General features: G+C 43.7%; 1 protein-coding gene across 1 annotated transcript in view; it reads right to left on the reverse strand.

Moving 5' to 3' along the window:
• The window catches only part of cacna1ia (calcium voltage-gated channel subunit alpha1 Ia), a 275,083-nt gene that overhangs the window by 153,872 nt on the left and 93,351 nt on the right, over positions 1–27,860 (reverse strand). The window contains exon 5 of the mRNA XM_067233031.1: positions 4,931–5,090. Within this exon, the coding sequence (XP_067089132.1) occupies positions 4,931–5,090 (160 nt within the window). The remainder of the gene's footprint in view (positions 1–4,930; positions 5,091–27,860) is intronic.

Genomic DNA, 27,860 nt, shown 5'->3' on the forward strand with positions numbered 1-27,860 from the left:
CGTACTTCCGCTCAATTTTCAATTTGCTTCTGTACTAGGTCTGGGATTTCGGTGTATTAGTCGGTTTTCAGAAAAAAAAAATTTGTAGGTCCAATCAGCGAACAGAGGGAGTGGCTGAGAACGATGACGTTGATGTTGTGCACTAGTTTGAGTTGTAGTTCAGTAATGGCGGTGGAGAAAGATGCGAGTGAAGCTATTCGGTCGGTTGTGGCAACGCTGCCGAATATCCATAAGTTGAAGCCGGAGCAAGAACAATCCTTGCTGAGTTTTGTTGGTGGCCATGATTTTGTGGCCCACCTCCCCCCGGGGTTCGGGAAAAGTTTGATTTTCCAGCTACGGCAGCTAGCTCCGTTACAGTAGTGGTGAAGGCGTTGGCTAAGGCGAACGCTAGCGATTGGTTATGGCAGATCAGAGTGGCTCTGGGCAGATCCAATAGTTTTAAACTTCAACAGTGTACCAGCCTTCAAGGAAGTTAACGCTTGTCAATGGAGCGATCCCAGACCCTCTGTACAAATGAAATGTACGAGGGTCTGGTTAGGACCAGGCTCTCGCAGCGGAACAACAGTTTACTGGCCGCTCTGCCCATTCGCGCACCTCACAGTTGCGTATTGATCAGACAAGACACGCTTATCAACTCGATTACTATTGATCAAAACAGAACGAGGGTTCGGCTGTAACCTACTTGAAACATACTATTGAGAACATATTCGCTGACATGCATTGCATGCGTGATGAACACAGCTTCTTTCTTTTTTTTATCGCAGACTATTTTTTTACTTAGGCGCTTGGGATTTGTCATAGGCGCTCGCGAAAACGGCTTGGGCGCATGCCTAAATTTTCTCTATGCAGGAAAAACCCTGATATCAACAACCAAATCTAAAAATGGCATTTGAAATTGCATTTCATTTTAAATGCAAAGGGGCGGGACATAAGCCATTTGATAGAGCTGTCCTCATTGAACGGCAGTGTTTTATGCTTTATAAAACATTGTATTTTCCTGAACATTTGTATATGGCCCTAAAACGTAACCTGTTCATGCCTGGTGTTGAGCTGTAGAATGGTGCTGGCAGCCTGGCACAACCAAAACACACACACTTCTCTGACCCTCTACCTGATCATGCGCTTGCTTCAATAAACGTAACTGAGAACAGGCTACAGGCTTTTTAATGCCACACAGAAGGGGAGAAGGAAGGAGATGGACTTCTCTGCATGAGTCTACCTCAGTCTGCCCTCCCCTGCTCATCTCATCTCAGCCCCATGCACAGGCTTTACCACTTACATATTTTGCACTATCACTTTGCTATTTGCACTTTTCAACACACACACACTTACACTATCCACACCAGCAGCACAAGATAACTTTCCTCCTGGACACTGACACTGTCAAAATCATGCACTCTGTACAATAGGGCCAGACCCTTTCCTGTATATGGAAACACTCTGGGCCCGATCTTGCACCCAGCGCAATTGACTTTGTCAACGACGCAAGTAGTTTGCACTCGACGCACAGCGGACTTTTCCCTCCACAGACGCACGTCGAAATGACCTTGCGCTCCCGTGGGCGGTTTAGCGAAAAAGGAGGCGTGTTCCGGCGCAAACGTTCCCTGGTGCTATTTTGCAGTTTCCGAAAAACAATTCCGCCACTGACCAGGAAAAACGTGGTCGTAAGTCAATGGCGCATTATTCAGATGCTATTTTAAGGGCGCAAGCTTGGTCCGTGCACACTGCTGGCGAGGCCAGGGTCTTCTTTCTGCGAAGCTACGTTACAATGTTTTGATTTATGGCGTGTTACATTTCTTCAATGTTTATAAAAAGATTTTCATGAGAAATCTCTATGTATGTGAACATGATTTGTAACAATTGTGGCAATTTTCTCCCACGCCTGTTTAACCGAAGCTAATTTGGGTGGGTTTCTTCCATCTCCATCAGAATCTGAATCAGAATTCAGTTTATTCGCCATGTAGCCTATGTTATACAAACACGGAATTTACTGTGGCAGGAAGGTGCAAACAATAAACATATACGGGTCTTAAATTAAGTAAAAAAGTACAATAGTTTAACTAATTCCAAGAACTAAACAATTTAAAAAAATAAATTATAGGGTAGGCTATATAAAAATAAGAATAAGAATTTGAATGAACAGCATGAGCGGGCAATTTAGTGCAATGACAAAACTGCTCTGCCTTTCCCATACAATGTCACTTATCTATCTGTTACGGCCCTTACTAGAACGTCGGTCTCCTTGGCTGTGAACCACTCCTGGCGTGCGCCTGGCAAATCCGCCATTATAATAGCAATCCGCCATGGAACAAGCGCTGCTCTTACAGGGAATGTGAGATGACGCTCTGATTGGTTTATTGCACGTTACGCCCAAACCACTCCCATTAGTAATGTAGCTACTTCGGACCTACCCATTTTATATTTGCGCCAGGCGCAAAGTCATCCTGCCGGCAAAATAGCAACCGAGCCGGAGTCCCACCCACAAAGTTACTTGCGTTTGCGTTTTGATACTTGCGTTTCAGATCGTCAAAATAGGGGGGTAGGTGTGAATATCTTCTCCCTATGTGTATGTATATGTGATTTATGTATGTATGTCGGTGAGGTGTATTAGTGTATATGTGTATAAACTACTGGATGACCTAAATTTCCCTTGGGATTAATAAAGTATCCATCCATCCACATGTTACCAATAACATATCTGGTTAAATCGTTTTCAAAGTGGCCCATTTGCGTTTCAATAAGACTGAAACTTGTATGTCTGCTACTTGATTGAATGTCGCATTTAGCATCCCAATCTCTTTTCAAGCTAATGCTGGCCCTCAGGTTAACATTACAGTCCTCCAGCACTAATCAACAAGAGCCCTTCACTGCTGCCTTGGAGCTCTCAGGCTAAACGGAATAAAATGCTGATAATGGCTTGTGTTTATAATGATTCATTAGCTGCACAGGCTAGCAGCCTAGATATCATGAACAAGCATAATCAGGGTAATCAAAGCTTGTGAACAGCCATTCATTCAACGGTATGTGAGAGAATGTATTTTATTGATTCTGTACTACTTACTGTACATACATACTGTATACACAGTATACATACATACGTATGTAGCACCTTGCTAAGATTTCCTTTAATATTGCATTTACATTTGTCTTATTTTTTCTATTCAAATGTTCGAAGCGAATGATGTATTTTACATAATTAGGTTTCAACTGATTGTTAATATTGAGATTCAAATTTATGTAAGCTTATTGGCTGATAAGTTTTATTTGACCTTTGACGTTGTCAAGCTATATCTGGGGAGGAACGGAAGGAGAGGGAGATGAGAAGATGGTGGAGAACGGGTTGAGAGTTCCAGTGTATTTAGTTGAAGAGAATGTCCATATTACATCCTCCTCATCTGTAGGATATTAGATGGAAGGGATGCGAATGAGTTGCCAATTAGGGGACCATAGAGTGAATAAACATGTAATTAGCGGGCTGTCGGACAGGCAACTCAGAAGCAGATTATACGTGAGTACGGGACTGCATCAGATTGGAAAGGTACCGAGGTATCTTCACGCCACGAGGTGGCTAGTGCACCACGTGTTGCCCATCGACTGAGGCAGCCATCTCAACATTACAGGTGGCAATCGACAGACTTTTATTTCATTTTATTTTAAAGTAACCATTGTGGGCAGAAATGAATAACCTTGGGGTATTGATAAGGTTTATTCAAGTGTAATATGTTTGGTTTAAACCAGTGGTGTAGTGGTAAAAATAGAGGTAAACTATGAATTTTATTATTTATTTACAGGGTCGTCAAGCCCCCCCCCCCCCCACAGAAGCTTTCACGTCTGTTTCAACACCTCCCCCCCCCCCACGCATTGACCGGACCGTGAGACACACGCATTTCAGCCCCTTCGCTGAGGCTTGACAACCCTGTTTATTTATTCATTTTTACGTTTCATTAGGCCTATTTGGATGGAACAGGTAAGGTTGGCTTGTATCTGCATCATCGTAATTAAAAGAACGTTATAATAGTAGGCTAGCCGTTTGTCCCTGTCTTAATGCGATGTTGTGCAAACCAAAACAACGTTTACAAACGTGAATTGATCACTCAACTTGAGGCCTTTTGCGGGCATCTGTGGGAGTGGGAGCACTCGATGGTCTCTTCAAAAATCGCATGATATCCATGGCTAATTAATCCATTCCGAACCGGTAAACTAATCCACAACGTGTGTGTACATACTTCGTGGATCCTGATTGGTGTCGCCGCCGCAGCCGCATCGCATTGATTGGAGGGTCACAGACCCTACAGCGCAGATGAAATCATTCAGACTACAGCGTTTATATGTTAAACAATATGAAATTTAGTCTTTGGTGTTTTAAAATTACACCAAATTTATTTCGGATTATTCCAACGGCAGAATACGAGGCGCAGGGAACTTAGATGTGCGTAAACTGCATAAACGCTATTTAGAGGTAGATAAACGCAATTTCTGCAATTTAGAGGTGGATAAACGCTATTTCCGAATTTCGGGAGGTGCGTAAACGGCGTTTACGTGCGTTTAGCCCCCACTACATCCCTGGTTTAAACATAAAGCTTATTTTTGTTACATCAAAGGCATCAAAGGCAGTCAAAAGAACTCAGGGTGCCCTAACAAGTACTTTTGTTAATTTAAGTTATGCCGAAAATCATGAAGGGTACTACACTTACATACATACATGCTGCATACAGTATTTAAATACAGTATATACGTACTTTTACTGTTTACAAATAACATGTTCAATCTCTGTCTCTCTCTCACACACCCAAACAACAAACTCATTCTCTCTCACACACACCTAAACAAGAACCACATTCTCTCTCTCTCTGACGCACACACACCTAAACAACCTCATTCTCTCTCACACACGCACCTTTCTTTGTGTCACACACATTGTTCCACTCACAGAGAGAAGTTCTTCTCGGGGTAGCAGCGGTTCCTCAGAAGCCCCGCCCACAGCTGCACGCCGATGATGCCGAATATGAAAAAAACGAAGAAGCAGAGCAGTAGGACGTTCCCAAGCATGGGCAGCGTGTCCAGCAGCAGGTTCACCAGGATACGCATGCCTGCACACACACACAAACAGGTACACACACACGTACACGCAAACGCACGCACGTACACACACAGAAAATGTGCATGTGATATCATATTGACTGTGTACAGTATGGTATACATAAAGTATTGTACCATACACATGAATACAGACAGAATACAGAGTGCCTAACAATGATCTAACGAGGCAGGATCAGCAAATGAAAGCCTGGTTGGACATGTCTTGCAGTGATGAAATAATCACAAAGAAGCTTATCCACAGTGATGACATAATGGGCGGTGATTGCACACGAGGTCCTGGTGTACTGACAGCTGATTGGTGTAATGAAGGCCTGGTAAGGGTGTAATGACAGCTGATTGGTGTAATGAGCTGGTGAAGTGACTACTGCTGTATTCTCAGCTGGACTCCTGAAACCTAGGGTCTGACACACCACTGAGACTTACACAGGTGTGTAGGTGTGTGTGTATGTGTAGGAGTTGGTGTATACATGTGAATGAAGTAGTGTGTGTGTGCATGCGTTAGTCTCACTGGTTTTCCGGAGGAGAGACACCGCAGGAGGTTAATGCAACTTAAGTACAGAACCCTACAACAACACATCAAAACAGCTGTTTTACAGAGTGACATGGAAGACAGGTGGAGGGAACAACAAAGAGAAAGATGATGAACACAAAGAGACAGCCCAGTAAGATGGGATGTAAACAATTGTGTACAAAAAAAGAACGAAAAAACAAGAGGGGGGAAGAAGGTGAAGGAAAGAAAGAACGGATCAAAGGGAAGATCTCCTTGAGCTTCAACAGTTAGTGTGAATCAATATCACTTTGTTGGTTCTCTTTAATTGCATATATCCAATGGCATACATTTCCCTCTATACAAACTACAAGCCTTTACATGTCCACTTGCAATGTGTACAAGAGCTCAGTCGATGGCGTTGTCATTGCTAATGAAGGTACTTAAGCACAGGACAGCCAAGGGTAACAATTATGTGGCTGAAGACCTACAGTAGCAATACATTCTAGATATTGACATGTTGATAAGTTGTGTGCAGATCAGTGCAGTAATAGCCTTCATTTGCTTAGTGTACCTCGTGGGTCAATATCTGTGGAGGAGCAGGAAGGAAGTTGTGTGAGGGTGAGAGAAAAATTCCTCAATAGGGTTGAGGAAGGGAGAGTATGGGGGCAAGTACAAGGCTGTACATTGAAAAAACTATTACAAGGGCCTGCATACCTACAGATGCGGCTGGTTTAGTCTAATCTGTTCATGTTTCATGGTAATTGGTGTCAATGGATCTCATCTGGGGGTCAGATGGCTGAGCGGTTAGGAAATTGGGCTATTAATCAGAAGGTTGCCGGTTCGATTCCCTGCCATACAAAATGAAGTTGTGTCCTTGGGCAAGGCACTTCACCCTACTTGCCTCGGGAGAATATCCCTGTATTTACTGTAAGTCACTCTGGATAAGAGTGTCTGCTAAATGACTTAATGTAAATGTTATACTGAAACTTTCATGTTCTAATCAAAGGAAGCCTGTCAACCCTGAAACTGATACAGCGCCAGTCTTACGCCAGTGCCCACCCTTCACCCGTCCCAAATGATGACCACAACAATGACTTCCCTGCCACAACATATGCAAGACTACAACTAGTGATGGGAAGTTCAGATCGTTTTACTGATTCGGTTCTTTGAATCTCGTTCAGTAAAATGAACGAATCTTTTTTCGAGTCATTCGTTCATTTCAACGGGGGGGGGGATCATGTTCTCATGTAGATTAGTGCATGACATATGCACCAGCAGATACTATTTTATAAGAAATTCCTGCATTAAAATAATGTATCATGACAGTTTGTATGATTTGGTCATTTATTATCACACCACTAGCATTTAATTATCACGGCAAACAATTACACTGCACTAAACTGTAAGTGTAAATGTAAAGTGAATATAACAAAATCAGTCAGTATGATGACTTGAGCGAATATCATTCATGTCTTACTAAAACAGCGGCCACGCGAAAGGGAATGAGGAAACTGTTTCCTCTACTAAAAAATACAATGCGGGTCACTTGAAAAAAAATCCAAAGACTCGTAGAAAGACCGAGGTGGGAAATGAACGAATCGTTTGTTTCCTCCAGTACAGAGCCTATGCAGGTCACGTGAAAAATGATCCAAAGACTCGTAGAAAGACCGAGGTGGGAAATGAACGAATCGTTCATTTCCTCTAGCTACCACTACAGAGCCTATGCAGGTCACGTGAAAAATGATCCAGAGACTCGTACCCAAAGACCGAGTCGGAAAATGAACGAATCATTTCTGTTTACTTGGATGAGCCTATGCAACAGTCCCGATGCGCGGCCACAAGAAAATGAACGAATCACTCTTTGAGAGGACTCGTTACTCCCAAGTCCTTGTAAGTATTCGTTCAAAATGAACGAATCGTTCACGAATGACACCTCACTAACTACAACCTCCTCAGCATCTTGGAAGTGTACGATTCCCCTCTCCTCAGCCCAATCCCTTTCATGGATTGTTTCCAGAAGGAATATTTAGAAAAGACAGTTTCAGCACAAATTGTAATTTCAAAAACCAACATCGTGTCATTTGGCTTCATTATCTTTTTTTGTCACAGATACCACAGATTCCGCAAGGCGACTATTGAAAGGCAAGTGCAAAACTGTTATGCTTTGACATTATCACAGGATGTCAAAGGAATGTTCTAGTGTGCAATTACAGCGCATTGCACATAAAACGTTTATGTAATTGCTTTCCATCATCTCTCTGCTACACAACCTAGTAGTTGATTAGAATTAATATACTATACCCCAGAAAATAAGACACAATTGTGATCAATCATAAATAAAGGCAATATTCTTGCTTATTTGCCTATAGGGAGAGCTTCACAGAACAGTCATCTGTTTTTATCTGACTAGTTTACAGAAGTATAATATTCTTATACCCAAACTGAATAACTTATTTTTTCTAATTAAAAACGTAAAAAATGTTTTTTAACATACCTTAATTTTCTTATTCTTGTCAATAGATGTCTTTCAGAAATTGATCACCATGGTCACAGAGTTGACCAGAGAGGTGAAGGATCTGAGAGAGGAATTTAAGACCTTCCGCCACTCAAGTTCATGTTGCCAACCTTGGAATTTGGGGTTCTGCCTGAGGCTTTGCCGGTAGATTTGCCTCTGCGCACTATGGAGGGCCTGGACCATGCAGAGGCAAAGCTCCAGCCCCAAGAGGCCAAGAAAACAATGGTAACTAGAGGACTTCAATAGATCTCATGCCAAAACTACTAATGTTTTGCACAGAGCGACACATTATTAGCCTGTATCATCTTTTAAAATGGCTAGCAAAACAGGCCACACACTCATCATGTCAACACACACATACACGCGCGCGCAAACATTTACATAACTTAAAACAGTTCTACTTGTTATATCGACAGGTGTCACACTTCTCTGTAATCGGAGGGACCACACTGGAGGTACGAGTTCGCCGCATGCTCTCCTATGCTCTGACCAATGAGATGCAGTCTTTCGACAGACCCTCCAATCATCACGCGGAAGCCCAGCGTCCAGGCCAGCCCACTCCTCCATTCAACCCCAGAGACGCTGAGCGTCCAAGGGCAGGACATAATCGCAGCATTTATCCAATGACCGTATAGTTTCGAAGCACTGAAAAAAACTGTTCTACGCAGCCCCATTGAAGTCCATGGAAGCTGAGCTTCAACAGGGAAATGCACTGTGGCGCTACGGGAATGTATGAGAAGGAAATCAGTCAGTCGACCTGCTAATATATGTAGCTGATTCTGAACGAACTCGTCTTCGATATAAACTTGTTCTAACGCATTTAAAATGTTAACACAATCGTAAATATTTGACCATTAATATTTTGAAATGTTAGGGGAAACTGAGCTTGAATAGCTTCGGTGACTTTTTATAGTACAAAATCACTGTCAATCAAAAGGAGATGCAGTCTTTCGACAGACCCTCCAATCATCACGCGGAAGCCCAGCGTCCAGGCCAGCCCACTCCTGCATTCAACCCCAGAGACGCTGAGCGTCCAGGGCGGGACATAATCGCAGCATTTATCCAATGACCGTATAGTTTCGAAGCACTGAAAAAAACTGTTCAAAGCAGCCCCATTGAAGTCCATGGAAGCTGAGCTTCAACAGGGAAATGCACTGTGGCGCTACGGGAATGTATGAGATGGAAATCAGTCAGTCGACCTTGCTAATATTGATTCTGAACGAACTCGTCTTCGATATGAACGTGTTCTAACGCATTTAAAATGTTAACACAATAGTAAATATTTGACCATGAATTTTTTGAAATGTTAGGGGAAGCTGAGCTTCCCTTGCAGTCTTAAAGAAATCGCCACTGGTAGGAACGTAGATCGACTGGTAAAAAGAGAGCTTCGCCTTTCGACTCAGCTCCTTCTGTCCCAAGCGGAGGAGTTCAAGTATCTCGAGTTGTAAATGAGCAGCAAAAAAAAGATGCTTTCAAATCTATGTAATCTTTATAAATAATAAGTAGCCTATGCATTTTTATATAAAATATACAGAAATATCAGTTGTAAAAATGTCATTAAAAAACGGACCCCTGTGCAACCGACGCAAGCAAGCACACCCTACAATTTCCCCAGAAATAGTACCCTCTCTAGTTTTACTTTGTGATGTGAAACACAATTGTGAAATGTAATGTAGAATATTAGCTGATATTATTAAAGATCCTGTATAGTAAATTCCATGTTTTGCTTCTAAGTACATTATATACGTGTGAAATGAGTTCCTGAAAGCATGTGCAAAGCACTAAAACTTTGTCACATTGAAATGTGGAGTTAGACCGAAGAACAGTTTCTCTTCCGTTTTCAGATCAGGTTTTAATGGGCGGAGCCAAAAAATGCCCTATCTATGTCATTTCGCCCCATCTACGTCAGATCACTGAATGGCTCCTCCTGCTGTGCTGTTATTGTAGCTTACATCAGCTAGCTAGCTAGCTTCAGGATCTCCAACCACCGCAACTGCATCTTCCCTGGATGCAAGAACTAGCTGCGCTGCAACGCCATTTAAGTTCCCTGTTGATAATGAAAGGAACAATAGGTGGATAGATTTTGTGAAGAGCCACGCTCATGGAAAGCTTTGGATAAACTCAAACAGCCGCCTCTGCGCCAATAACCATTTCATGGCGGACAGTTTTAACATGGACCAGAGACAGACGGGGTTCACCAACACACGGCTTCTCTTGCAGCGCGGAGCCGTACCGAGCATCGCCCCCCCGGCCGTTCATCCTCCGGTCGCACCTGGACCATCCACCACCGCCAGTTCATCACTCAGTTCTGTGTGCTTGTTATAATTATACTAGATAACTTTTCCAGAGGTATTTCTGCTATAGTTAGTGCAAACCGCTAACTTGATATTAGGCTACTCGGTGTAGAATGATGGTATTTTGGTGAAATGGTAGCTAATGTGCTAACAGTAGAAGTCAGATGGGAGTCAGATGGCTGAGCGGTTAGGGAGTCGGGCTAGTAATCAGAAGGTTGCCAGTTCGATTCCCGGTCATGCCAACTGACGTTGTGTCCTTGGGCAAGGCACTTCACCCTACTTGCCTCGGGGGAATGTCCCTGTACTTACTGTAAGTCGCTCTGGATAAGAGCGTCTGCTAAATGACTACATGTAGAAGTAGAAGTTGGAGAGCTCACTATCTGCTGTCTCTGCTGTAAATGTTTACTCCTGTGTTACAGCTCAGGGGAATATTTCATTTATATGCATCTGTATGTTTCACTCATTGAACAAATACATTTTAATTCTATACTGTTTCGTTCGGCTTGCCGTAGCGTCCATTATCTGGGTCGTAGGTAGCTTACTTCAGCTCCTTTAGGCGACACGCCCCCCCCCCCCCCCCCCCCAGTCTCAAACAGAGAAGACTGCTGATTTTCTTACGATTTCAAAGCCTAATTTAACATACTTATCGGTGTTTTTTTTTTATTCGAATTTGGATGGGTAGTTAATAACACATTATTCTGTGGTGTGGTGAACTTGAAATTTGTTTTTAATTCCACTTTACAGGACCTTTAAGGAAGTAGGCCCACATCTACTTTCGGAAACGGTAGTCTACTATTTCACTGAAGCATTAGCATCATGACATTAGCCTCTGTTGCATCCGTTTTCAATCGTTAAAATAAACATTCCTCACAAATACAATGAATACAAATTTTCCTTGTAGCATTTATTATGACATTACATCACAAGTAAACGATTTGTGGGTGAAATGATCATTACCTGTGGTTTCAACCAGTGTTGCTCACTGCAACGCTGTAGCCTACGCGAGACACTACAAAAACATCTACACAGCTGTAGGAAGTCAAACGGCGACAGAACATATTCGGCACTCCCCTAACTTAAATCAAAAGTCTATCTAACTACTAACCTTAACTTCATTGCCACAGCCTAAACTTTGTCAATCTGTTCATGAAAATAATTAATTTCAGCTTAAACCGTACAACGGAACGTTAAATCCAATTCAACCAACGCAATTGCTACCAAGACGAACACAGCAGTAGTCTACTGTACTGTAGTAGTACAATTTACCGGGGCAGCTTCTCCACACAGGGCTATATTGCACTTTGAGTTGTTACTGACAATGATCGCTGACAGTGAGCTTTTTATGAAAGCGATTTTCCACTAAATAGGCCCGCTAGCCGACTTTGTGGAGGAGCTGGACATGCTCCTCAGCGTCCTCCCGGATGATGGAACCCCCCTGATAGTCCTTGGGGACTTCAACATCCACCTCCAAGGAACTCAGGCCGTCGACTTCTTGTCTCTCCTGACCTCCTTCGACCTGACGCTGCTGAGCACACCGGCGACCCACAAGGCAGGCAAACAGCTAGACCTCATCCTGACACGTAACTGTATCACTGACTTAACCTCTGTAACCCCACTGCATATTTCTGATCACTACTTTATCCAATTCTCTATCTCTCTCCCTCCAACTCCTTCTACCTCCCCTCCCCTTGTAACTTTCCGGCGCAACCTCCGCTCCCTATCCCCCTCCCATTTCTCCTCTATTGTAACATCCTCCCTCCCCCCCATTGACGAGTTCTCGTCCCACCCCACTAACACTGCCACCGACACCTTGTTAACCACTTTAACTGCATCACTTGACTCTCTCTGTCCCCTGTCAACCAGGCCTGCACGATCTTCTCCCTCCTGCCCGTGGCTTACGGATGTTATTCGTGAAGAACGGTCCACCCTTCGGGCAGCCGAGAGGAGATGGCGCAAGTCCAAAGGCGGTCTGGACCTTGATAAGTATCACTCCCTCCTCAAACCCTTCTCTTCTCACATAACTGGTGCTAAAACCCTCTACTTTCTGAACAAAATTAACTCTGCTTCAAACCCCCACAAACTTTTCTCTACCTTCTCCACCCTTCTTAACCCACCTCCCCCACCCCCTCCCTCCACCCTGACAGCAGACGACTTCTCCTCCTTCTTTGAGAAAAAAGTCGCCGACATTAGCAGTCGGTTCCCTAAACCCACCTTTCCTACCCTCTCACCCTCCATGACTGACCCAACTAAATGTCTAAACTCTTTTTCTCCCCTGTCTGAGGCAGAGATCTCTGACCTCATTCTCTCTCATCGCCCCACCTCCTGTCCCCTTGATCCTATACCCTCCCCTCTCTTTCAAACCATCTCCCCCTCCATCATAACTTTTCTTCTCCATGTCCTAAACTCCTCTCTCACCTCTGGCACCTTCCCCTCTGCCTTCAAACAGGCTAGAGTTACCCCTCTACTCAAAAAACCCTCCCTTAACCCTGCCGTTCTCCAGAACTACAGACCGGTATCACTGTTACCCTTCCTTTCAAAAACAATTGAACGTGCTGTATCTAACCAACTGTCTAACTTTCTCTCTCAGAACAACCTGCTTGACCCCAACCAATCGGGCTTCAAGACTGGCCACTCCACAGAGACTGCCCTCCTTTCAGTCACCACTGCCCTCCAGTCTGCCAGAGCGGCTTCCAGGTCATCCGTTATCATTCTGCTGGACCTTTCTGCAGCGTTTGATACGGTTAACCACCAGATCCTGCTCGCCAGACTTTCTGAGATGGGCATCACTGGCACTGCACTCCAGTGGATCTCATCCTACCTGTCGGGAAGATCCTACCAGGTTTCCTGGGGAGGCAAACTGTCGGGCCCTCGCCAGCTCTCCACTGGTGTCCCACAGGGCTCCGTCCTTGGACCCCTCCTCTTCTCTCTGTACACCACCTCACTTGGACCAATCATCACCTCCCATGGCTTCTCCTACCACTGCTACGCTGACGACACGCAGCTGTACCTGTCGTTCCCCCCGACCGATCCGGGGATCTCAGCTAGGATTGAGGCCTGCCTCACAGACATCTCCGCCTGGATGACCGAGCACCACCTCCAGCTGAACCTCGCCAAAACAGAACTTCTCATCATCCCGGCTAAACCCTCCATCTCCCACGATCTCTCAATCACCCTGGGATCTGCGACGGTGACCCCTTCATCCTCTGCCAGGAACCTTGGGGTTACCATGGACGACGAGCTCTCCCTCACGGCCCACATTGCTGCGGTCTCCCGGTCGTGTAGATTCACCCTCTACAACATCCGGAAGATCAGGAGATACCTGTCTGAGCACTCCACCCAGCTGCTAGTCCAAGCACTGGTCCTCTCCAAGTTGGACTATTGCAACTCTCTGCTCGCTGGTCTCCCAGCATGTGCAACCCGCCCTCTTCAGAGGATTCAGAACGCGGCGGCCCGCCTGGTCTACAATCTACCCAGACGCTCCCATGTTACCCCGCTCCTCATCTCTCTCCACTGGCTACCTATCATGGCCCGTATCAGATTCAAGACCCTGGTATTGACCTTCCGAGCAGTGAACGGGACTGCACCCGTCTACATCAAGTCTCTCCTGCAGCCTTACACCCCCACCCGCCACCTACGGTCTTCTTCAGACAACCGCCTGGTGGTCCCACCGCTCAAGACCGCCCGGTCCCAACACAAGCTCTTCTCCTGTCTGGCCCCCCAGTGGTGGAATCAACTCCCCACCTCCATCAGAGACACTGACTGTCTCTCCACCTTCAAGAAAAGGCTCAAGACGCACTTGTTCCGGGAGTACAACGGTACTTAGGAACGGTTCGCTTGACCCGATGTTAGTTTCCTCAAGGATCACAATGACTCTTGCTTAGAGACTTGTTGCTCTTGTGGTTAGTGGTAACTGATTAAAATTTTTGGTTCTCGCTGTGATATATTGTTTTATTACTGTTGCTTGCTTTTTCCCACAGGTACACTTGCACTTATAGCTGTTCATGTTGTTTGGTTGTGACTTGTTTAACTACATGCTCTTATGGTTCTTCCCTTTGGCACTTACTTTGGTTGTTCACAATGTGTGCTTCATGTTTTGGCTACTCGCGATGTTTTTTGGCTATCTTGTTGTTATGATCAGTGACCTATGCACTTTGTAAAGCTCTCTCTTGGAAGTCGCTTTGGATAAAAGCGTCTGCTAAATGAATAAATGTAAATGTAAATGTAAATAAATGTCAAGCTTATTTACGTTTTTGGGGGCATATTTTCAGTTAGCAGTTTGAATCGCGATTCCATCTTCTACTGCCGGTAAGGTCGTAGACAGTACAGACGCACTTCGCCCCCCCCCCCCCCCAGAAAAAAAAAACACAATTCTGGAAAAGGTTATATTTCATTTGAACAACATAAGTGAAAGAGAACATTTCTCAATTGGACAAATCAGACAGCATATTGGCACATTACTTAAAGCATATAGCAGTGGAACATAAAACATACATAGGCCAACGCAGAAATGATCAGAAATATTAAAATTACATTAACTTGCAGTTGTCTTGTAGCCTCCCCACAAACACACACACACATACATATGCAAAAACCCACCTGAAGGCTCATGCTGGGGAGAAGTAGAGGCAAAGAGGTCTTCATTCTCAATATCTGATTTTTGTGGAGATATTTGTGTAGCTGAAGACATACAGTTAGGTCCATAAATATTTGGACATTGACACAATTTTCATCATTTTGGCTCTGTATACCACCACAATGGATTTGAAATGAAACAATCAAGATGTGCTTTAAGTGCAGACTTTCAGCTTTAATTTCAGGGTATTTACATCCAAATCAGGTGAACGGTGTAGGAATTACAACACATTTTATATGTGCCCCCCCCCCCTTTTTAAGGGACCAAAAATAATTGGACAAACTAACATAATCATAAATCTAATTGTCACATTTAATACTTTGACTGCAAATCATTTGCAGTCAATGACAGCCTGAAGTCTGGAACCCATAGACATCACCAGACGCTGGGTTTCGTCCCTGGTGATGCTCTGCCAGGCCTCTACTGCAACTGTCTTCAGTTCCTGCTTGTTCTTGGGGCATTTTCCCTTCAGTTTTGTCTTTAGCAAGTGAAATGCATGCTCAATTGGATTTAGGTCAGGTGATTGACTTGGCCATTGCAGAACATTCCACTTCTTTGCCTTAAAAAACTCTTTGGTTGCTTTCGCAGTATGCTTCGGGTCATTGTCCATCTGCACTGTGAAGCGCCGTCCTATGAGTTCTGAAGCATTTGGCTGAATCTGAGCAGATAATATTGCCCGAAACACTTCAGAATTCATCCTACTGCTTTTGTCAGCAGTCACATCATCGATAAATACAAGGGAACCAGTTCCATTGGCCGCCATACATGCCCACGCCATAACACTACCTCCACCATGCTTCACTGATGAGGTGGTATGCTTTGGATCATGAGCAGTTCCTTCCCTTCTCCATACTCTTCTCTTACCATCATTCTGGTACAAGTTGATCTTGGTCTCATCTGTCCATAGGATGTTGTTCCAGAACTGTACAGGCCCTTTTAGATGTTTTTTGGCAAACTCTAATCTGGTCTTCCTGTTTTTGAGACTCACCAATGGTTTACATCTTGTGGTGAACCCTCTGTATTTACTCTGGTGAAGTGTTCTCTTAATTGTTGACTTTGACACAGATACGCCTACCTCCTGGAGAGTGTTCTTGATCTGGCCAACTGTTGTGAAGGGGTTTTTCCTCACCAGGGAAAGAATTCTTCTGTCATCCACCACAGTTGTTTTCCGTGGTCTTCAGGGTCTTTTGGTGTTGCTGAGCTCACCAGTGCGTTCTTTCTTTTTAAGAATGTACCAAACAGTTGATTTGGCCACACCTAATGTTTTTGCTATCTCTCTGATAGGTTTGTTTTGATTTTTCAGCCTAACGATGGCTTGCATCACTGATGGTGACAGCTCTTTGGACTTCATATTGAGAGTTGACAGCAACAGATTCCAAACACAAATATCATACTTGAAATGAACTCTAGACCTTTTATCTGCTCCTTGTCAATGAAATAACGAACTCCCATGAGGGAATAACATACACCTCGCCATGGAACAGCTGAGCAGCCAATTGTCCAATTACTTTTGGTCCCTTAAAAAGGGGGGGGGGCACATATCAAATGTGTTGTAATTCCTACACCGTTCACCCGATTTGGATGTAAATACCCTGAAATTAAAGCTGAAAGTCTGCACTTAAAGCACATCTTGATTGTTTCATTTCAAAACCATTGTGGTAGTATACAGAGCCAAAATGAAGAAAAGTGTGTCAATGTCCAAATATTTATGGACCTAACTGTAGATGGTAGCTCATCCTGAAGGGTTGAGACCATTCCAGGAGAGGCCTCTGTAGCTGATGAGGTAGATGGCTCATCCTGACCAGTGGCAGATGATGCTCCAAAATATTTTAGAAGTGCCCCTGAAATTGAAATCAAAAGGCTGTTATGGCCGATTATGTTCTATACAGCTAAACCAGCCTGGGGTCAAATTGACACCAAACATAATAGGAGGGTTACATAAACATGCCCTTACACGCTAAATGTCTGTTATTACATGCTATATTAATATAACTTTCAGGGAGGAACACTTTTAGTTATGACGTTAAACTATACTTTGTCACGAAATATAGTTGTAGCAAATAGCAAATGTTCGTCTTTGAAACTACCTACAGATTTGAAAATTCCGTTGGCTAATTACAGGGCCTAACCTAAATAATGAAAATAAATAATAACTGAACTTGTAACAGTTTTGTTGCAAAGCACACTATTATGGTGAAATGTTATCTCGTGTTTGTTGAGTTAAAACCGAAATATTGTTGTTGCATAGCAAGCATCATAGCAAAAAGGCTAACAAACGTAAGAGTTAGCCTATACCCACCAATTAACATTAGCCCTTCATTCATGACATGGATACCGTAATAATCATACAGAGACATATTTGCATACCTTTATCTTTTCTCGTTTCTCCTCTTCTTCGAAATTGGGCACCTGATGGCTTACTTGACCTTTTCCTGTCCATCTTCTTTGGCACTCAACAGTCAACAGATTTCCCATCCCCCCAATACTGTCACTCACGACCAGAAGTCAAGACTAAACCAATTCACACAATCGTTGTGTTACATATTTTTATTAGCCATTTCACACAATTAAAAAAAACAAAAATGTGCAGGAACTTTAGGCCTATATTTATAATATAATGAATGAAAGGGAGTCAGGTGGCTAAACGGTTAGGGAATCGGGCTAGTAATCTGAAGGTTGTCAGTTCGATTCCCGGCCGTGCCAAATGACGTTGTGTCCGTGGGCAAGGCACTTCACCCTACTTGCCTCGGGGGAATGTCCCTGTACTTACAGTAAGTCGCTCTGGATAAGAGCGTCTGCTAAATGACTAAATGTAAATGTGCGTTATTTGGAAGAAAGTCGAGGTGCAACTGACTTTATCCCACTAATTTAGAGTATTGCACTATACAGTGGACCCCCCCCTGTCCGTTCCATTTGGGAGACCCAGTCAGGTGAGCTGTCTGTCCCCCTCCCCTTTTTTCACACAGCTTCTGTGCACAGCACCTTCTCAGCAAGCAGGGGTGCCTGCAGCTGCCTGAAGGGGGCGCCAATTTGACAATTCCCCACACAGTGAAATGATAGAAAAGAGAAAACCGCTTCGCTGCGCAGAGATTTTTATTTATTTATTTGATGCTTGTGCGCCCCCCATGTGACATGAAAAAAATGCCGCCCCGGGCGGCTGCCCGGTCCGCCCATGCCTAAAACCGCCCCTTGTCATAGAATAATCTTCAAAGGGGGTTCTTTATTCATGAATGAATGCAATATGAGTAGGCTAAATGCCTGAAAATAGCACGAGAAGGGAAAAACTTAAAAGGACGTTTAAATCATAGAGATTAGGTCAATTTTTTTTACACCGGTCTGCCAAATTAATTCGTTTTGATTCAACTGTGAGGCTGCCTCTTGCAGGGGAAATGAGAAGACATCTATTTCATTCTACACTTCACTCGTATTTTGAGTTGTAAATGAGCAGCAAAAAAAGATGCTTTTAAATCTATGTAATCTTTATAAATAATAAGTAGGCCCTATGCATTTTTATATAAAATATACAGAAATATCAGTTGTAAAAATGTCATTAAAAAACGGACCCCTGTGCAACCGACGCAAGCAAGCACACCCTACAATTTCCCCAGAAATTGTATCCTCTCTAGTTCTTATTGGGTGGCGAGAGCACAACCTTTGTTCTCTCACATATATATTTGGGTGTGCTCACACCTTCGGCGAGCACAACCATTGTTATCTCACATATATATTTGTGAGAAATATTCCTATTGTTCCTATTGTTTTCCTGTTTCTCTTTATTGTTGGAATGCTGCTTCAGCATTCCAAGTATTGTTCTTTGAATCTTTATTCAACTTCTTATTGTGGGGCATGGGGGCTGGGGCATGTGTTTGCTGCAGCTGGCGTTAATCCTACGAACAAACGCTTCGTAACTGGAAAGTTTTTACTTTTAATTGACGATATTGAACACAGATGTTAAGTAAATTGTCTTTACTCTAAATATCCTCTCCGTTTTCAATTTGAAGCAGTAAATGTAACACAGTAGGAATTCTCCCACGACATCCGCTCGCTCTGCTTTGACTAACAAATATGTTCTCAGTCCACCATACATTAGACGAGCTAATTTTCGAGCACTTTCGATACAAGATACAGGCCATGTTAGAGTTGAATTGTGTGGGCAATGTAGAACATAAAGAATGTATAATACATTACAACACATATTCTAGAACTGTAATCACCAGCTGCATATCAGGCACGACACTAACTATGATCCCAGTTATTAATATGTGTGGCATTTTAATCACTGAATGCATCACGGGCACTGTGCACGAGTGAATATAACAACAGGATTTATGAAGGAGGCATGTCTTAAAGAATATATTGTGCTTATTAAAGTTATGCATTGTGCTTATTAAAGTTATGAACTTAGAAGTGTGCCCAGGCTTAAACATTGGGTCTCACACTGAGTGTGGGAAGCAGGCTGTTCTTTGTGTCTATCTTTTCATTTTCAGAAACAACCTTGAATCTGGGTGGAGATGGCACCCGAGCAGGTGGGACGCGGAGGCAAGAACAACTCCCTGATGCACGAGAGAACAAGCTCAACCCTCTTTTCATCTCTCTGTGTTAATTGCACTGTATATTATATGCTGGGGCAGGGAAAGATAGCCAGTTGGACTTCGTGAACCAGCCCAAACTCTGTTGCGGGTAGGGAAACTTAGACAACCCCAGAGCTCTGTACTTGTTGATTTCCAACTGCTGCATTAAAGTTGATATTATCGGACCTCTGCGACTCCAGACCACTCTTTCTAGAACACAGATTTGTGTCATAGAATAACATCATTACTTATTGGAATAGACACAAAAAGACATTTGAATCCTTCAACTGGTGACCCCGACGCTGAAAAGAGGGAGTCCAGAGGGTTCCGGCCCGACCGACGGATCGGGGGAGAGACCCATACACCGGTGCGAGGAGACAGACGTAATCGTCAGAGGCCTCAACATAAAAAAAGGTAAGCAGACACCTGTTAATTCAAAGTACTGCTATTCGGAACTGAGAACCAAATTTAGACGATTACTATGTTTCATCGTACCTAATCAGACCAACAGTGGTGGGAAATCAACCGTGTTTCCTCGTTGTCTTTGTCCAAGGGGAGGTTAGAGTCCTCTCCAGGGGTTAGAGTCCCTAAACTCGTTGTCCTTGTCCAAGGGGAGGCTAGAGTCCTCTCCAGGGGTTAGAGTCCCTAAACTCGTTGTCCTTGTCCAAGGGGAGGTTAGAGTCCTCTCCAGGGGTTAGAGTCCCTAAATTCGTTGTCCTTGTCCAAGGGGAGGTTAGAGTCCTCTCCAGGGGTTAGAGTCCCTAAATTCGTTGTCCTTGTCCAAGGGGAGGTTAGAGTCCTCTCCAGGGGTTAGAGTCCCTAAACTCGTTGTCTTGTCCAAGGGGAGGTTAGAGTCCTCTCCAGGGGTTAGAGTCCCTAAATTCGTTGTCTTGTCCAAGGGGAGGTTAGAGTCCTCTCCAGGGGTTAGAGTCCCTAAATTCGTTGTCTTGTCCAAGGGGAGGTTAGAGTCCTCTCCAGGGGTTAGAGTCCCTAAATTCGTTGTCTTGTCCAAGGGGAGGTTAGAGTCCTCTCCAGGGGTTAGAGTCCCTAAATTCGTTGTCTTGTCCAAGGGGAGGTTAGAGTCCTCTCCAGGGGTTAGAGTCCCTAAATTCGTTGTCTTGTCCAAGGGGAGGTTAGAGTCCTCTCCAGGGGTTAGAGTCCCTAAATTCGTTGTCTTGTCCAAGGGGAGGTTAGAGTCCTCTCCAGGGGTTAGAGTCCCTAAACTCGTTGTCTTGTCCAAGGGGAGGTTAGAGTCCTCTCCAGGGGTTAGAGTCCCTAAACTCGTTGTCTTGTCCAAGGGGAGGTTAGAGTCCTCTCCAGGGGTTAGAGTCCCTAAACTCGTTGTCTTGTCCAAGGGGAGGTTAGAGTCCTCTCCAAGGGTTAGAATCCCTGAACACTGTCTATTTGTGGGGAGTCAGATTGAGTTTAATAAAAATAGAGAGGAGTGTGGTGTGTTTTTTCCTTTGACCAAGAAGTTAAAGAAATCCCGAGGAGAGTTGGAGAAAGGTGGGGGCTAAAAGAGTCAGTTACGTTGAGATCTTACAAAGGTTATCCCAGAGGGTATACCCCTGGTTTATAAATAGGTTCTAATACAATTGGAAGAGTTATACTAGAGCAAAATTAAGTGAATAGACGGTAAACGCTAAACAGCTGTGTTGGTCAAAGAATGGTTTGAGGAAATGTATGTGAAAAATTATGAGGAAGCAATTGGAAAGTTACATAAAGGATTGGTTTAGAGAGGATCATGGAAGGTTATGAAATAAAACAAGAACTTTTTGTGGATGTGAAGAGATGATTGGTTTAAACACTGGTGTTTTGAAGAGGAAACTATGAATATACTTTGAAGGTATATGGGATAACATTTTAAGTCAAAATAGTAAAATCTAGGGTTTTTAAGAGTTTTGATAAAGGTATTAGATATAATTTGGTTAAAAATGAGAAAGAGAAAATAACTAAATGTACTTTTATTTGGAGTTTAATTGTAATTTGGTTTTAAGTTTTATTTGAGAGTTTTATCAGAGCCTGGCATACTGTTTGGGATAAACAGTTAGGCTGTGATAATGTATTATGAAGAGGGTTATTATAACATTCAGTTCTGAAATAATTTGGGAAGACTCATCAAGTCTGATAAATTGTGGTTATGATGGTTTGAGCTAATTGGCTCGTTTTGAACTGCAGCAAAACGAGTTATGAAGTTCTACCTATCTGACCTTTATAGAAAATATAGTTGGGAAAAATGTTTGGTTAATAGCTACATTAAGAACATTATTTGGTTTATATTTCATTTAAGAAGCATACGGATTCAGGTTTGGCATGATGAAAATTGCTTTTATCATATCTTTGATAAAAAGAGGTGTGATTTGGTAAAATAGAGAATCTAAAACAATATTGGTCTTAAACTTAACTGTTTTAAAAGACAGAAAAGGTTTTTTGAAGTGAAAGAAATTAGACTAACAGTTGGTTTTCTAAAGAAGGGAACAAAGAAACAGATTGTAATTTCTAGGCATGACTAATAGGAGTTGACTATCAAATGATGATACTGTCTTATTAGATGCTGTTTCATGTGTTTGCTCAACAATAAGAAAACTGAAGAGTCAATACTGCCTTCTAATTATATAGATATGTTTACAGTGAATTGAAATATTTCCCAGTCCTATACCAGATGCATAACACCATTTGAATTGATTTATTGGAGATCATATGTAATACCACAACTTAAACCTTTCACATAGCATGATGAAGAGGCGAATCAAATGGTTAACCAATTTTATAAAAAATGCTAACTAGAAAAGAGATGTCTTCTGCTAAATTCTGTTCCAGGTGAAGCAGTAAACCAAAGAGTGGAGGAGTCAAACGAGGAGATTGGGTATTGATTAAAGTTATCAATGAAAGGAGGGATCTTATGAAATCTTTAAAATATCCTGTCTAATTTCTGGTTTTTCTATTTGTTTCGAATTTAGTTTATTTTATTACAATTCTAAAAGCTTGGCTGAAGTTGTATGTATGTGGTGAAGGGGGCCTGTGAGCATGTCCAGGTCTGCCGTGGATACATGGATGTCGAATGTCCACTCTGTGGAGTGACGGTGGGTTTTCCCCTATATCATCATTAGGGTTTTCCCACTGTGTCCAGTGTGTCCACACCACTTGGCCATAACGCTGCATAGTCTCATCATTATTGTTGATTTGTATGCCAACATTGTGTAATCAGTAATGGGATATTTTTAAATTTGTGTTTGTTGTCACACCCTAAAAGGGTGTGAAAGGAGGGATTTATTTGAACTTCAAAAATATCCACTTTAAATCCTTAAATGGGTTCTTGATTTCAATATCTGTGTTTAATCATTGGTGTTCGACTGTTCGCATCTCATTTGACTCAGTTACTGCTTGATCATGGGAGATAAGGTGATGCTGGGACTGTAACTCTTTTCTGCTTCAGGACGAGTCAGACCGGCGGGTCTGACTACCTAACCCCTGTTCTAAGGCCCCATTCCCCTGGAGACCCTGCCCCACCTGCCCCTATACATCATCCGATGTTCGGGGAAGCCTGTTGTACATTTATGGACAGGACCATTCAAGGTCATCGAGAGAACCTTGCACGCCCTAAGGGTGCTGGGGAAAGGAAGTACGAGGTACCAGTGGAGCATGTGTTGTGCTGCTCCAGAATCCAGTTGTACGTTGCAGGAGTTGGTGGAGAAGGGCCAGTGAACCTTTTGCTATTGCTACGAATGTGAGAGTCCGGCAAAGAGGGTTACGACTAGGCCAAGAGTGATACTGCTTGACCACACTAGAATTGTACTGGACTAAGAAGGTTTCCGCTATTTTACTTAAGAGTGTGCTATATCAATATCAACATGACTGTTGCTGTATCCCATGTATCAGGTCCCTGTGTAACAGGATCATTGTCTCGGCTGAGGATAAGCCGACGAAGGGGTTCCAAATGCCGTTGCTGGGGCTGGCTGACCAGGACGAGGAGGCGGTGGTTGGTCCGGGCTATGTTGATTGATCTCTGGTGTTTTCAGAGATCAAAAGAGGGATTAAAGAATGTATAATACATTACAACACATATTCTAGAACTGTAATCACCAGCTGCATATCAGGCACAACTAACTATGATCCCAGTTATTAATATGTGTGGCATTTTAATCACTGAATGCATCACGGGCACTGTGCACGAGTGAATATAACAACAGGATTTATGAAGGAGGCATGTCTTAAAGAATATATTGTGCTTATTAAAGTTATGCATTGTGCTTATTAAAGTTATGAACTTAGAAGTGTGCCCAGGCTTAAACATTGGGTCTCACACTGAGTGTGGGAAGCAGGCTGTTCTTTGTGTCTATCTTTTCATTTTCAGAAACAACCTTGAATCTGGGTGGAGATGGCACCCGAGCAGGTGGGACGCGGAGGCAAGAACAACTCCCTGATGCACGAGAGAACAAGCTCAACCCTCTTTTCATCTCTCTGTGTTAATTGCACTGTATATTATATGCTGGGGCAGGGAAAGATAGCCAGTTGGACTTCGTGAACCAGCCCAAACTCTGTTGCGGGTAGGGAAACTTAGACAACCCCAGAGCTCTGTACTTGTTGATTTCCAACTGCTGCATTAAAGCTGATATTATCGGACCTCTGCGACTCCAGACCACTCTTTCTAGAACACAGATTTGTGTCATAGAATAACATCATTACTTATTGGAATAGACACAAAAAGACATTTGAATCCTTCAAACAGCAGACAGATTTTAAATATGATCTTTTGCTATGGCCATTCTAGTGACACTACGACTGTCATCATATGGCGAAACCAGGTCACATAGCTAGCTACGTTTTTCCAGACATAATATTCGTTACCTAGCTACAAACAAATGCTTCGTAACTGAAGAGTATTTACTTTTCATTGGCGATATTGACAACAGAGGTTAAGGAACTTGTCTTTAATCAAAAGATGGTCTCCGTTTTCAATTTGAAGCAGTAGATATGGCTTACTGTAGAAAGTCTCCCATTGCATCCTCTCTCTAGCTTAGCTTCGGCTACAGATGGACGACAATCACTATGCATGCATTATTCACGCCTACGGTGTTAATACAGTCTGTAAAAATACCACTTTGACACACTTGCAAGATGATCCGCTGGTTAGATGTAGCATGATCTTATTTACTACCCACAATAGTAATAATAATTTGCAGCAGCATTTTAATCAGTTAGCTCTAGGTCCTCTCTAAAATACATTTCAGACCAATTTGAAACCTGAGCAAATGACTTTCTACTAAATTTTCAAATTCTTCTGAATTATTTCTCTTTTTGCATTGTTCTTCTCTTTTCTGTAGTTTTATGCCTTCGTCCAGCTCCTGCCCCTTTCAAAAATACCTTTCGGGCGTTTTGAAGCTTCAGCCTATTTCTACAAAATGTTCTTCTTCTTTAGATACTGTGGCAGCAGGTTTCCCCCCGTGCTTACGAGCAGTCTGTGCTGCGGCAACATGTGTGGAAGCAACTACAGATATAGTGCTGGGGTCGCCCTTGGCAGTGATGGTTCCTCACGCAGTAAGTGCTCTTCTGTTACGCACCAAAACTCAACACCTATCAGCCACCAGAGCCACAAAGTATGAATTGATTTTGTTGACTCAAAGTAAAATTACGATCCATAGATGCTCCCCATTGAATCCAGCTTCATTGTTGCCCACCCCTGATGATGGTGAACCACATGACTGTGAGATGGTTTTCGATAAAGTGCTAACACCCAGACCTGATTTGTTTGACAAACCTATGGATAATGCTGAACTTGTGTTGTACGTAGATGGATCTTCGTCCCGAGCATGGGATGGCTCCCTAAACTCCGGATATGCGGTCTGCACGGACAGTGAGACATTCGAATCTGGTAAACTATCTCCACAATGCACTGCACAGCAGGCAGAGTTGTTTGCATTGACAAGGGCATGTTGTTTGTCAGAAGGCAAGGTTGTAAATATTTACACGGACTCGAGGTATGGATTTGGAGTTACTCATGATTTTGGTGCCATATGGCGAGAAAGAGGTTTCATTAACTCCTCAGGTGGAGCAATCAAGAATGGAAAGATGATTGATAATTAGTTATCTGCAATACTACTACCGACAAAGCTAGCTATTGTTAAGTGTGAGGCTCATACTAACAATACAGATGATGTTTCAAGAGGAAATGCTAGAGCTGATTTAGCAGCAAAGGCTGCGGCCAAATCCTCTTTCTGTGTCTCAGCAACCGGAAACACACACTCCCTCTCTTCATGATGTGGCGGACCTTCAAGCCGCTGCTGATAACACTGAGAGGGATGGTTGGTTATCCGTTGGCTGTGTGAAGGATCCAACTTCGGCAATGTGGAGCCACCCCGACGGCCGCATGGTGGCGCCACGTGCATTGGTCCCTTGGTTAGCTCGCATGGCGCACAGTGTACCCATACGAGCAAGGGGGGTATGGTCTCAATAGTAAATACTGATTGGTTTGCACCTGGTTTTTCCACAAAGGCTGAGCAACATTGTGCTCAGTGCCATACCTGCCAGCAGCATAATCCCGGAAAGGGACCAAAGAGAAGAGACGCAGCCCACCCGCCACCAAGTGGTCCTTTTATGCATTTACAAATTGATTTTATTCAGATGAACAAGTGTTGTAATTTTGAGTATGTGCTTGTAATTGTTGACATGTTCTCGAAATGGGTAGAAGCCTATCCATGTCGGAAAGCTGATGCTACCACGGTAGCCAAGATTCTCATGAGAGATGTGATCTGTAGATATGGGATCCCCACAAGACTGTCCAGTGATAGAGGTTCACATTTCTCAGGTCAAATTGTTCAGGAACTTTGTAAAGCGCTCCAGATCAACCAGCATTTCCACTGTCCCTACCACCCACAGTCTGTGGGGGCAGTGGAGAGGCAAAATGGAACTTTGAAAAACAAACTAGCCAAGATATGTGAAGAGACTGGCCTCAAATGGCCTGATGCACTCCCACTAGCTCTTATGGCCATGAGATCTACTCCCCAGCGGAGGAATGGACTTTCTCCACACGAGATAGTTTTAGGGAGACCAATGAGATTGCCTGTCTCTCCCCCACTATCATTGAAACAGATGGATATCCACCAGATGGATGATACAATGTTAAACTTTTGTTATGCCCTAACTAGAGCAGCAAGGGTTGTGCATTCACAGGTGAAAGCTGCCCTGCCTGAACCCGCTGGGGAGCCATGTCATCTTTATCAACCGGGAGACTATGTGTACGTGAAAGTGCACAAACGGAGGACTGCCCTCTCACCGAGATGGACCGGTCCATACCTGGTTCTCTTGGTGACTCACACAGCGGTGAAAGTGGAGGGTCGTCCGACATGGATCCATGCAACACACTGCAAAACGGCCCCTCCACCGAACAACACGGTGGAGGGTCCCGACGGAGAGCCAGGGGCCGGTGGAGGAGCAGGTGCACCTCCAAATGGAACCTCCTCCAACTTGTCATTTGTCTCATCCCCACTGGGTTACTCCTCCGGGAGTACACCAAGGGGGGTGGAGACCCGTTCGCAGCGGCTGATCCGGGAGCAGGTTCCAGTCCAGCGGACCGATTTGAGCCAGAACCAGGACCCCGCCATCCAGCACTCCAATCCAGGGGCGCCGAGAAGGAGGTCCCAAAGAGCACCCACCCGGAGGTGTTGAAGACGTCGAAAGGTGAGTCACATGTGGAGAAAGCCAGAGAGGGGCTGCTGTTGCTACCATGCCTCTCTCCCCCATGTGTGATTCATGAAGCAGATGACAGCACCCAGAACGGGAACGAGAGGATACTGTGGCGGAGGCCCTCGGTTGTTTCAAGGAAACCGAGGCCGCTGCCTGAGCTACGACGAGAGATGACATCCACAGATAAACTGACGCACACACCTGACAGACATTTACTGATACCGGACGCACAAGTCCACAGGTATCGCAGACATGAGCCACTACCAGAGTCATTATTACATGCTCCCAAAGAAACTGATTTGAACATTGACACCCATCACCTTGGAGTACACATGAAGACAACACCTTCCTAAAAACCGCCAAAACGACTGCACGGAAAATGAGAGGAAATGGTTCTGGTTGGGTGTGTGGTATGATTCCCCAACACGCAGGAACCTATCCTTGGATAGCGGTCCCACTCTTTAAGGCAGATATGTGTGAGATATGGAGGTGGCCTTGTATTGGGTTGAATGTGAAAAATGTTACTATACACAAGCGACATATTCCTAAAGGGGTTACCTATTCACCCCCATTG

Source organism: Osmerus mordax, chromosome 3, assembly GCF_038355195.1.
Source record: "Osmerus mordax isolate fOsmMor3 chromosome 3, fOsmMor3.pri, whole genome shotgun sequence".
Lineage (NCBI taxonomy): Eukaryota > Metazoa > Chordata > Actinopteri > Osmeriformes > Osmeridae > Osmerus > Osmerus mordax.